This window comes from Salvia hispanica, chromosome 1 (genome assembly GCF_029641045.1).
Source record: "Salvia hispanica isolate PSC_SH4W2 chromosome 1, Shi_PSC_v1, whole genome shotgun sequence".
In the NCBI taxonomy this organism is placed as follows: domain Eukaryota; kingdom Viridiplantae; phylum Streptophyta; class Magnoliopsida; order Lamiales; family Lamiaceae; genus Salvia; species Salvia hispanica.
In genome coordinates, this window is record NC_142692.1 from 69673895 (window position 1) to 69688063 (window position 14169).

The 14169-nt window shown below is 31.6% G+C and overlaps 1 protein-coding gene across 1 annotated transcript; it reads left to right on the plus strand.

Moving 5' to 3' along the window:
* Positions 1-2415: 2415 nt before the first annotated feature.
* Positions 2416-4119, plus strand: LOC125219299 (cyclin-D3-2-like). Its single transcript, XM_048121241.2, has 4 exons — positions 2416-2939; positions 3011-3215; positions 3283-3413; positions 3762-4119. Exons 1-4 carry the CDS (start codon positions 2508-2510, stop codon positions 3924-3926), a joined length of 933 nt encoding a protein of 310 aa, XP_047977198.1. The 5' UTR covers positions 2416-2507; the 3' UTR covers positions 3927-4119.
* Positions 4120-14169: the final 10050 nt, after the last annotated feature.

The window sequence follows — 14169 nt, forward strand, 5'->3', positions numbered from 1 at the left end:
AAGAAGATATTTACTAAGAAACAAAGAAACCAATTGTGGAAACCTTTTATAAAGCATCATAGCTTAAATTTTCCTAGTTTGAATAGTTCTTTTATTATGCTAAGAATACTTTTTTAGAGGTATGAAATGTTACTTAATATGGTTAAAAACCACTATTTATATGATTCAAGCTAAGATGAATTTTCTTTAAGGCTTTATGCTCCTACAAATTAAGACGCAATTTAAATACTGCAAACATCAATTCAAACGTTGAATTATAAGACAAATACCATGTTTTTAAATAAAGAGCTTGCATTGTGATAATAGTGATGTTTAATCATACTCATATTTAGATATATCTCACAAATTTTAACAAGTGGGACCCTCTCAAATGAGACTACTGATCACATGCAAATGTATGTATGTAGAGATAACCGAAGATATATATTGGTTGGGATTAATATTAATTAGTATTAAATGTGCATAAAGTGGGTGTAACATTTTTAGAAATTGGCACAAAAAGACTGATTAAATATAAAAGAGACAATACTCCAGATTTCATTTATTGGTGTCTTTAATCTTTATAACGCCGGTCTTCTTTATTTATCTTTTTCTTTTATTATCGCTAGCTATTTAATCTTTTCTTTTTCCTTTAGCACTAGAATTATTTATGTCACTTCGATATTATATATTCCTCTTTATTGATGACGTGATGTTGTTCTCATTTCATAAAGTGAATAATAATTTTGTTTTAATAATTAGAGATAACAAATAAAGTATATTAATCTATTCCCTTAAATATAGTTATCTTACAAATAAATTAGACAACATTTTAAAGAATGGGCATGCGGCCTAGCTTCAAATAATTGGCCTACTAGCAAGCATTATAATGATAGTCACGAGTTATAAGCTTTTATTCTTTTGTTTGGTCGTGACTCATAATAACATAGATACACATATAGGTACACGTAGATCCAATTGCATCTACATATTTAACTCCTTCAGCTATACTAATACATTTATTTTATTCCATGCAATTATTTTTATCTTTATTTATGAAATTACAGCCACTCACGCTTCAAATTATTTCGTCTCTAACCATGATATCAACTAACATCTATTAACTCCCATAATTAGATGTTTCTCGTCATATCGAAATTAGCATAAATTATACAATCATTTTGGTTCGATATAACCATCATCGATGAATTAATAATTGTGAACATAAATGATATATATAATGATAATGGTAACGAGCCAATTATTTATACTGATATTATTTCAGACGCCGTATAGAGCAGTGGAGCGTCAATTTTAGTAAGTGATGATATCCTCTCTTCCAAATGTTGTTTTGTATCCTAATTTACTATATATAAATATAATTGTGTTAAATACGGAACATAGAATTGAAAAGGCTCTGGATTCTTTTGAATTCAATTGGAAGGCAAAGAGAGAGAGATGGATGGTCGTCAATGATATATTGAGATAGTCGATCCAAAGAGAAAAAATGGTGTTTGGTAAGAAATGCATACAGTTCTAGGTAGAATTGATTGGGAGACTGACTCGATTATCAAGAATCTCCATAAATCGGCCTCCGATCCTACGACAGTTCAGCCTCTACCCCCAGCTATTTCTCTTCGTGATGTGCAATTTTACATGGTTTTGTCAAAGTGTGCGATTAGAATATGCAAATTTCATGATTGTGATAGCTACGGAGAAAAATAACATTTCCGCCATCCAAAAAGTGGCAGAAAACCCCAACAGATTGTCAACGACTTTTCTTAGCCGGTCTTGAGTTCTGTCCCCAAGAGTTCTTTTTCGAAATTATATCCGTAGGAGAAGAAAGTAAGATAAATAGCAAAAGAGGATGAAAGATAGAGGGAATAATTTATACAGATATTATACTCATATAGTTTATGACTCAAATTTGAAACATTTCATTAAAAAAAAATTGATTATCGATTAATCTCTTCACTAATTCAAACGTACAAATACTCACGTGCCGGATAATGTTTTTTTTTTTTTTTTGCAGGGCCCATTATCATCACGGCCTTATTAAGCCCAAAACACACGCTCCATGTATCTCTTACATACAACTACAAGAGCAATGAGAAAAGTTTCCTTCGTCTCAGATAATTCGACCCAATATTCCATTTCAGACCGTCTTACATAATTTGTCTCACTTCACTTTTACCATTTTTGATAGTGGACTCCATATTCTACTAACTCATTCCTACTCACATTTTATTATAAAACTAATACTACTTTAAAAGTAGGACCCATATCCAACCAATTTTTTCAACTCACTTTCTATTACATTTCTTAAAACGCGTACCAGATCAAAGTGTCTCGAATTACCATATCAAAGTGTCTCGAATTACCTGGGACGGAGAGAGTAATTAAAGACGCCTCATAAATCCGTCTCTTACTACTACTCATTAAAATGGCTCCAACCTCATCTCTAAGCATCCATCTCGGTTTGAATAGAGAATGAGCGCACGCCTCGAAACTCTTCTTCTCGGAAGAAGATGTCTTCTCATCCTCAACTGACCTCTCAAATCCTCCTCGATTCCGCCCTCTACTGCCACGAGGAGGACGAACGCCATTGGGACGCTGACATTAACTCCTCCTTCACACACATACTCAATTACCATAACGCCCCTCAGGATGAAGACGACGAGCTCATCTCTCTACTGCACAAAGAGCAGGACCACCAACCGCACGCGGGCGCTGCGCCGGTGAGAGCCGACGCGGTTCACTGGATGCTTAAAGTCGCTCACCACTACTCCTTCTCTGCCCTCACCGCCGTGCTCGCGGTTAACTATTTCGATAGATTCCAACAACGTAGCTTCCAATCTGGCGGCGAGAAGCCATGGATGGCGCAATTAGCTGCTGTTGCCTGCGTTTCGTTGGCTGCCAAAGTGGAGGAGACTCATGTGCCCTTGCTTTTAGATCTCCAGGTATGTGTTGTATCTTCGGATCTCTCTTCCTCTGTTTTTTCCATCTCTGATTGTTGAGATCGGATTTGCAGGTTGCGGAGGAGACCGATTACGTTTTCGAGTCCAAAACGATTCAGAGGATGGAGATTTTACTCCTTTCCACTCTCGATTGGAAGATGAATCCGGTTACTCCGCTTTCGTTTCTCGATTGCATCGCCAGAAAGTTAGGCCTGTTCAGCGACACCTCTACAGAGTTTCTTCGGAGATGTCACTGCCTTCTTCTCTCTCTGCTTTCTGGTAATTAATCATCGTTTCTTCTTCTTCTTCCTCTCTCTTCAATTTTTGAGTGTGAATCGATCTGCAGACTGTAGATTCATGAGGTATCCGCCGTCTGCATTGGCCACCGCCACAATGCTGTGTGTGATCAGCAGCGTCGAGCCAACAATCGGCGTCGAACATCACGATCATCTCATCGGAATTCTCGGAATCAACAAGGTAGAAATCGAATTCCGAAACATACTCCCTCCGTCCCATATAATTTTACACAATTTGACTTGGTACGGGTTTTAAGAAATGTAATAGAAAGTGGGTTGAAAAAGTTGGTAGGACGTGGGTCCCACTTTTAAAGTATTGGTTTTATAATAAAATGTGAGCAGGAATGAGTTAGTGGAATATGAGGTACACTACCAAAAATGGTAAAAGTGAAATCGGTAAAATTATGTGGGACGGACCAAAATGGAAAACTGGGTAAAATTATGTGGGACGGAGAGAGTATTAATCAAGCAATTTGATTGATTTTGTCACGTGATTTAAGTAGAGTTGTGATGATGGAAATTGGAACAGGATAAGGTGGAGAATTGCTGCAGCCTGATACAAGAGGTGGCCACCGTGTGCAACAAGAGGAAGCTCCCCGGCAGCCCCAAAGGGGTGGTGGACGTCGACTTCAGCTCCGACGATTCCTCCGCCGTCTCTTCGCCGGAGCATGTCGCTAAGAAATTCAAGTCCTAGTAATTAAATAATGCAATTTTCCCACTTCGGTTCCTTTTTAATTTATTTATCTGTCTTTTCTAGACTATAGGAGTATTATATAGTTGAGTTTTAGATATATGTTGAATAATATTTTGTACGGAATCTCGCTACTATCTTTGCATTCAATCCAAATGCCAACCTTCATTCGACGGTTGTAATTTTGGTATTTTTATCCAAGACTATAACTTAATGCCTTAATTTAAGTATGCACAACTATATCTCAAGATTGTTCAGTCGTTCATGCATGATTAAGTTATTCTTGAGATTTCTCGAGATTGAATTGGCTCGCGATAATTTTGTCAACCAAGATTCATAAATCATCAGTCAAGTCTACTTATATATGACATTGTTATGAATTTTCTTATATCATTAACTTATCTATTATAATAATCTTATCTAATTTATCAAATTAAATCTAATTGCAAAAAAATTTGGAGAGAGAAAGAGACGTGTGTGGGAAAAATGTAGAATTTGTTTGCATATGAGGGAAGGAACAAATTGTCGGCCACTAGCATCATTTTTGCAGGTTAATTTGTTACCGGAGTTTTGACCTTATGGGTAGTGAGAGCTCACTCACTAGTATTTTTTCATCACCCAATTGATTTGATTGACTGGAATTTCATTTAATATACTTTATTAATACTAGCTCCGTCTCTAAAAAAAAATTAGATAACATTAAAAAAATTAGATAACATTGAAAAGTGAAAATCAATATAAGTTTTAATATATAATTAGTAAAGTAAGAGAAAAGTAAAAAAAAAAAGTGATCAAAATCTTATTAATAGAGAATGAGACCCACCTCATTATAGTGATAGAATTAGTCTTATTTTAAGGGATATTCTAAAATAGCAAGTTTTCCCCAATGGTGATGGTAGACCAAAATGGTTTGCATAACGAGATGTGGCTGTAGACCAAATCTTAGTGTCTCTAAACACATTATTATTTTCTATCTTCCAAAACATATTTTACACCCATTTCAAACATGCTATATGATGATTTGCATGACCATATATGATATATCGACACATCATAATTCGATTATCAAAGTCAATGAGTCATCATGACTGCGATGCTAAGTTAGACCCATTCTTTGCATATAGTTGTTGGTTAGTAGGGTAATAATATAATTTTGCATGTTGAATTGAGTGTGAAACATATTTATTAAAATTAGGACGAATGCACTTAATTGTGTCTTGTTTTTTAATTCCATTTTTTGATATTTTATGGCCAATTTTGAATCTATCCATATATACTTTTGTGGGTACATGGTGGTGTTTGGTTGGCAAAATAAATTAATACTAAGATATAATCTAGGATTGAGTTGTGAGATTATTTTAGTCATAGAGGGTTAGCTAAGACTAATTATCTCATGATTATCTATCTAGTATTGAGTTGAAGGACTTAATCTCATGAACCAAACACACTATAAATTTAATCCGGGATACAATCTTGCAAACCAAATACTATATGTGATGACACGAATTGTTATATAGTACTCCCTCCGTCCCATTGAAGATGACCCACTTTTCTTTTTGGTTTGTCTCAACTAAAATGACTCATTTATTAAAATGGAAACACTTTTATCTCTACTTTATTCCCTCTCTCTTACTTTACTCTTTCCTCTTAACACACAAAATATAACTGCATAAAATCCCGTGCCTCCCAAGAAAGGGGTCATCTTCCTTGGGACGGAGGGAGTAGTATAAAAAGAACTTTTGGGGAAAGAGTAGTTTCTCACCTCCTAATTAAACCTTAATAATTATGATTGCATTAATCGATCACATGATTGAGATATGTAGCACGAAAGATGCTCCATCCAACAGCTAAAATACTCAAAAAAATAATATAAATATGAAAGTGTATGTGTATCACACAATAACTCATAATATTGTGAAATTTTCTCAAACCGGTAAAAGGTTCAGTATGAATCGAAGCTTGCTTTCAAGAAAAGACAATCTCAAATACGGCACAAACTACAAAATGCTCAGATTAATGATAAAGTGATGTTCTATTTAAAAATTCCCATTTGAATCTTTTCTTATGTGGAGTATATATATATATATATATATATCTATATGAATGGGGAAAAGTGAGTAGATTTATGGGAATGAGTTGGAAATATAAGCATGCCAAACCATTTTTGTTAAAGAAATAGTGTGGCCACCTTTTTATTTGTCATCTTATGTTATTTTCCTCAATGGTGTGTAGCTTTAATTTGATGTGCACTAGGATTCCCTTCTTGTAAATGATATCCATCTCTAGTATTTACTATCACGCCTATCTAGGGACTCGTTTATTGCATATAACGTGATTTTTTCTATTGAGATATCTTGTATCATATCAAATATAGATTATCTATAATAGCTTGGATATTATACTATGGATCCTTATAATTAAGAACGTCAAACTCGATCTAGAAGACGTAAGTGAACGTTAAGTGTTTCTCTTTGATCTACAAAGTTTCCACATATGTAGATTAATAACTAAACTTCTATGATTCATGAATTCACTACGAAATTTATTGCACTGAAAACGAAATTTATGTCTTATATATTTTCATTTTTTAAGGCAGACTAATTATGTCGGCCTACTACAAAGTACACACAGATATAGAGAAAATAATAAATCCTAGCTAGAAGGAAATTTTATTAAATTTTCCAAAAAGAAAAGAAGAAAGATGGGGTTAAAATGGAATTAGATACAATTAGATTAAAAGGGTTGAAGTAATATTCGTTGGATTAAAGAATAAAAGTTGTTTAAGAAGGGTTTAAAATAGGAATTACATGCAATTAAGATTCAATAAAAGGAAAAGGGGTTAAAGCATGAACAATGTTGAAATTGGGGTCACGTTTTCTTTCATTTTTCTCTCTTTTATTGTGTTGCTTTTGGTAGTTAGGAAAATGGTGCTTTGTTTTTTTCTTTTCTAAACAAAATTATACTCTCTGATTAAAGGTGAGAATATGTACTAGTTAAAATGATGTGCTAATTCTCTACATGGCTAAGTTTTTTGGTTAAAATTCAAATGATTTTATAACTTAATTTTAGAGCTTATAATTTGTTAATCAGAACTAATATTAGTATAGGGTTTCTTTAAACTCGATCTAGAGTTCCACAGCATAGCTTTGGCTATTTTTAAAGCTATATATCCCTTTTCTTTTCTTTTTCAACTAATGGCTAAAGACTAAGAAGATGCAGTAAGATAAAGTATAAAGAATGAAACTTTAATAATTAGATTTATCACTATAGTCTATATACATCGTATAGTTACTACAGAAAAAAAATTATATCGCGATGATGCTACCTACTCTAGCTAATCTTCTTACTTACACACCCACATTTATTATATATATGTATATCCAAATAAAATAGTACTAAAACAGAAAATAAAGTAAAAACTTAAAGAAATTATCTATACATATAAATGTATATTGTAATTAATCAAAATGAATGATTCCTCAAGATTGATGCAGGGAAATGCACATGCTATCGAGTCTATGTACTTAGTTTGTACACTACTTCCCTCATTGAAATCTGCAGTTTTTGTTTGTTAATTTCCACTTACAAAACATTCATTAATTGCTTCAATTCTGACAACTTCAAATTTTGAGTCCCCAGAGTTCATATGTGAGAAGTCAGAGTCTGTGGACCAAATTTTGAAATATTTTCCACCATCCTACCTAATGTTCTTAACTAATTACTTACTACTACTACTATCTATACATATTACATACAAGTAGTAGCATTACTTACACACATACACGCACTACATGTATTACTATATTATTTGAGTTGTGGATGTACTTGTGAAATGCGCAGTACTATTGATTGCAGTGATATAATAGCATGACTATTTTAATTTATTCATGAATGTTAATTATTCTTTTTCTTGGTTGGTTGTGGCTAGATGTCTAGATCTTGGTATTTGAATCACGATTAAATTAGAAATTTTAGTAGTCAATGAAGTCTTAGTCTCTACCAAATACCCACTAAAAGTTGATTCATGTCCTAACCACTTTTAAACTTGTCTTTACATTAATCAACATGTAATATTATCACACTAAACAATTAGTAGATCAAGTAAGAAAACACTTAGTTCAACAACTTTCACAAGCATTTGTTATAATCATGTTCTTGATATTAATACAAGCTAGTACAATCGAAGTCAATAACGCAGTCCAAGTTCACACTATTGATCCACCCGTCACAATTGCTTTAAGATCAAACATCGGGATCCGTTCTATACATATTAGAATTAGGCTCCTCACCCGCATAAAAGGCTTTGTAAGAAGACAAGATTATCCGACGTGTTAGTTATGTATCGAGAGCATGCATGATTTTACCAAGATGATGCACTTAATCAACTTGTTTAATTCATTGAGCTCAAGTTTCATATATATGAGATATTTATTAATCATCAAATGTAAAAAGAATCTGATATTTGGTAAAAACTTATAAATTTAAACTGTGTGTGTGAGTCAGATAGGGAGAATTGAAGGAAGGGCCCAATATTCAGCAGTTGATTGTAACGAGACTTAGGCAAAGATAAGGGCCTATTTCATCCATCTCTTTTGCCACACACATTCCCAGCGTGAATCCAATTATTATCAACCACCCTTCCATCATTATTTTATTAAATTACAAAGTCAGAAAATTCTAAATAATTAATGTATTTTTAATTGCTCACAAAATCACAAAGTATATATAGGTGCTTTCTGGTTTGTAATTACTGTTTTAATTCTGAGAAATCAAGAAAAAAAAAATCTTAAGTTGCTCGAAAATTGTAACTTTGTCCATGTCTATATCATCTTCAATTTTGGGTAAAAAAAGGCAGTATGTGGCTGTAGTTGGAGCTATAATTTAAGAATCGATAACCCCTTTTTTTTGTAAATCTTGTGAAATGATAAAAATTGAAGCACGTTTATATATTTTCGATGCATAAGATGTAAATAAATGCCAAAGGGTATCCAATGGTGATAGAATTGTAGGTGAGATTTGTCTCCATCTTCATGTATTGCCAAACTAAAATGCTAAATACAACAAGATTTGTGACAATATTATTAATATAGGTCGGGAAAATTTTCGTGAAAAAAGGTATGTTTGGGTTGGGCCGTACAAGTGGTCCATTTTCATGTGGTCCAAGAGATCCAACTGTCTTAAAACTTAATATGCCTATCTCACTCTCACTATTCGAACTAACATTGTCGAATTTTTAGGCCTACTTTAGTATCCGCGTTGTTATTTGTCAGGTTAGTTAATAGTGCTAGTAAGATAAAGTTATTTAATTTTGTATAAATAAGTTGACATTTGTAGGTGTTTGGTATGTTAAATAAATAAAATAGTAGATTGCAATCATACAAAAATATCCCTAGTTAATCTCAATTAAAATAAGAGGGTGAAAAGTTTAAGGCCAATGAGCACATTTGAGTAAGTTATAATGATTGGATTTGCAGTGTAGATTATTAACCCACCTATTAGTGGGTTTATTAATATGTCAAAATATGGAAAACAAGATAGCCCAAAAAATAACATGGATAAAGAGATAATTTAACTCTCATACCAAAATGATATGTAGAGCTAGAATAATGTCATTTATCTTGTGCGATAGATGTCGAAAAACTAAAGATGAAAATAAACCTCAATTTTGAAAGATACGTGGGGTTAGTAATACATTAAAAGACTGAATTTAATAGAAGTTTTCGCCATCGTAGGTGAATTTGACCTACCCTTAGACTCCACATTGATCCGCCATGGGCCATGAGTATGTAAATATCACACGAGCGATGAACTATGCTAATTTGAAGTGAGATAGCACACTCTCAACATTCGTATTAGACTAATCAAACCATAGCTCTAGACCCATTTGTTTTTTTACTAAGCCCAAACCCAAATCCAAAAAACCCAGACCCAACTCGAAGCACAAGTTAACAATTACTATCACACCCAAAATTTAGACCCAAGCCCACATTTCAACCCATACACTTGAGGCAATCCAGTAATTCCTTTCTCTTTTAGTACTCCCTCCGTCCCATAAAAAATATCACACTTATGGGACGGCACAAAATGTTAGGATGTTTTGTTTTGTGTGTTAAATGGAGGGAGAAAATATAATTTTTATATTCATGTGAGAGAGAATTTTTTCCAAAAGAGAAATATGACATCTTTTATAGGATAGGAGAAGTAGTTGGTAAAGACTAAAGAGCCAATTCCAATATTCGGCATTTGTAGGGAATTCACAATCATTATTTTTTAGGAATAACTAATATTTATGTTACGTATTTTTGTTGATTTATTGTCATCAGTAACAATTGACGTCAAGAGGGCTCGAACTTGGCACCTCGTACATTGATGTCTAAACTCCTTGCCGCTAGAACAAAGACTATGGATTAGCCGAAATTGACTATGGTGTAGATCCAATTATCCTACCGTTTCAGATAAATTGGCGTTTGTTTTGTTTAACAATAAAAATGAATGATATCGTTTTGTTATCACGTCATATTTGATTTTTGTTATGCTATTAGTTTTGATTTTCACTATTGCGTGACAATTATAAAAATAAAACATAATCATTTCATATTTAATTTTAAAAAATATGAAATCGTCTATATTAGTGAGGTTTATCTAAAATCTATAGAAAATAGGAATAATTGATATGTACAAGTTGTGCACTAGTGTAAAAATCACATAAGAGAAATAGATAAGAATGATATAGTTATTCAAGAGATGAATAATTTGTTTAATTAAATGAATCTTAGCCCCATCATGGCAAGTATAGGTCCCACACAAAAAAAAAGTTCCATCACAAAACACACTCAAACCATACCTATCAATCAAGCTATCATCACTAAACAACAAGCGCCTAACAAATCATCCCAACAGAAAAGGCAGCAAAGCTAAACGAAACGATTACTCCCTCCGTTTCTTCATAGTTGAGGCGGAACTTTTTAGCACGAAGTTTTAAAAATGAATTTTGAATGTATTAAATAAATAGATAAAAAAGTAAGAGAGATAAAAATGTAGAGAGAATAACGTATAAAGTGAATAAAGTAGAGCGAATAAATTAAGAGAGAGAAAAAAATTATCATATATGAAAATGACTCAACTATGAAGAAACTTTCTAAAATAGAAAAATGACTAAACTATGAAAAAACAGAGGGAGTACGTCGTAAAACAGAAATAAAAGTAATTAGGAAAGAATGAAACGAGACCATAACAAAAGTTGTATTCCTTGGTTCACTTCTATTAATTTAGGATTACCGTCATGTTATATTTTGTTGTTTGTCTATGGTTTTAAGTTTGATTTTGCTTCCTTGGACTATTTTGAATCTCTAAAAAATATAAACATATCTTTAATTATTGGATGTTTTGTTATACTCTTGAGCTTTCTCTTTTACATTAATAAAGCTCACATGCATCAACAATTGGACAAAATAAAAAAATCTCCAAAGATATGATCTTCAACACTCGTCTACATCTCTTCCATTATATGCTCACAACCGTCCACTTTCTTCATTTTTTTTAAAATTTACATTCTTCAAAATCTGAGCCTTATAAAGACAACTTGACTCTAGGAAATAGGGTACCATAGATTCTTGCTTATTTAAATGCTAGTAATATTTTTACTGAAGTCCCTATCTTATCCTGTTTTATTATTTTATTTATTTTTGAAAAGGTTATCATGTCTTAATTGAATTATTAAGTCTAAAGATTCCATTATTGTCAGTAAATAAACTAAACAGCTATCCAATTCGTGTCACGATGTCATCAACAGTACTCGGATGCTATTTCTTTTTCATGGTTTATTATTTAGACAATCCAATATCTATCAAAAATCATTTTCCAAAGACAAAATCACGTCATTGGAATCTTAATATTTATTCCATTTTATTTGAAATGATACAAAGAATCTTAGCAGGATTCCACCATAATCGGAAAAGTTGATTTCATTTTCCCAAAAGTTAGGCCTAATTTCCACCATTGAAAGTGATATTCGTTTTGTTTGTCCACAATTTTCATTATAATTCCATTCATTTTTTTCTTATACAAAGTTAAATTCACACGACTCATAATCGTATTTTTTGTCATAATCAATCATATTTGCTTCTAATATTAATAGAATAATAAAGTGTTACTAATAATTTAAAAAAAATATCGAATCACACATTAATTTAGATGTCATTAACTAAGAAGAGGATAGGAATTTCACATCACTTTACACCTAATGTTATGTGTGTCATGTGACATTGTACGTTTTATTTATGACTTTTGATCGTTAATTTATACTCCAATTATTATAAAATAGACGTCAAAGATCAGTATACACGATTACGTTTTGATCCGTTAATGAGAGCATTTCCGATCATTTACACTAAATTCAAACCCATTTTAATATAAATGTCATATTAAATATGATTTTACTCTAATCATTCATACTAAACTCAAACTTAAAAGAATATTTTCTTTATTATACTTTTTTTACTCACAAAATTTTAAAAATATTTGGGTTTGAGTTTAGTGTAAACATAAAGATAGGTATTTTTTTCTCAAAAACAAAAAATGGAATTGGTTTTTGAATACTATTGAAACTAAATACCTATCCCATTTTAAGTTTTAATGTATCCTTGAATGGTACGAATATGTCACACTTTCATTTGATTAACGGTTTATTAGTTAATTGGTTGTGTTGTTAATTAATTTCATTTCCAAAAATACATCCAATAGGCCTTGGAAATCCGCCTAAAATATTTCATGCATGTATTTATGCTTATTATAGCTCATCTTTATTAAACCTCCATCAAATTCAAATATCACAAATCTTGAAGAAAATATATCAACAAAATATTTTTATATACTTATATATCATATTTTTCATTTATAGAAATATAAAAACCTACTCGTGCAACAAGTTGAATAATGTGAAACCATTATATTTAACAATAAGCAAGTATAGCTGGTTTTCCTTAATTATGATTATTTACACCGATTCTAAACCAATCAGCATCCTTATCACATCCTAATCATCCCTGTTTTGTAATAAATCAACTCCCAACCTAAATATGACTATATATTATTTTTAGAAGTATTTTTTTGTAAAAACTTACAAACAATACTAATGGAGTTGATATTTTCCATTTTACGCCTAAAAACCAAACAGTTGCTAGCAATTCATCAATGTTAATTAGAAAGTAATATTATTTAGAAAAATTCTATCTTGGAATTGAAGATCTTAGTTTTAGTAAATAGTATTGAGATAATAAAATAGACTAGCACGCTATTTGCCATTGCAAGTTGCATATCTAGATTTTAACAATATGTTGGTGTGGAATTAATTTTATTATTTTTATTGACGAAATGAGTGACCGTTCCTCCCACGATATGAATATTCGAATAAAAATAATAAAATTATAAATTAGCAAGCAAAAGTTTTATAAGTATTTAAAAACGACCACAATTTGAAAAATTATAAATTAATCCATTTGTTTGAATTGATGCAAATTTTATGAATTACTATATCACAAAAAATACACTCCATATGTTACGATCCGAATATTCAGAGCGTAATGAATAGTATTATTACCCAGATATAACTGAAAATATGCACAAATTAAATCTTATGAAGTAAATTCCAAATCAGAAAAATAGGATCCTTTGTTGCACACAGTAAGGAAAACCGTAACCAAATTATTTTGTTTTCCAAATGGTTACTATGTAAATCGTTTAAAATATTATCATCACAATGAAATATACAACACTATTTAATGCTATTAATTGTGCTAATTTGTGTGTCTAATTATATCACATAGTGTCTTTATTAGTAAAATATCAAGATAATTTGCCATCAATTTAGGGACGCTTTCTTTTACATTATAAATTATGAATATTTAAAATTTTCCAAACGCTAGTAATTGCGCATCAATTTTTGCAGTGATTAGAAAAATATTATCGAAATTACAAATTGAATATTGAGAATATATGGTACGTACCAAAACAAATTTATGTGTTCACCCCTGGTCCTCACATTTATAGTATTTTGATAAGAATTAATTTTGTTACTATAGGAGGTTCATACAACATGATACTGAGTGTTATTACAATTACAAGGTTGGAGACAGGTGTATTATTGTAAAATAGTAGTAGTAATTAAAAAATGGAATTAATGAATATAATTTTTGATTTAGGTATGGATCGGTCACGCCTATAGGCTATAAATAAGCGGAGAGAATGT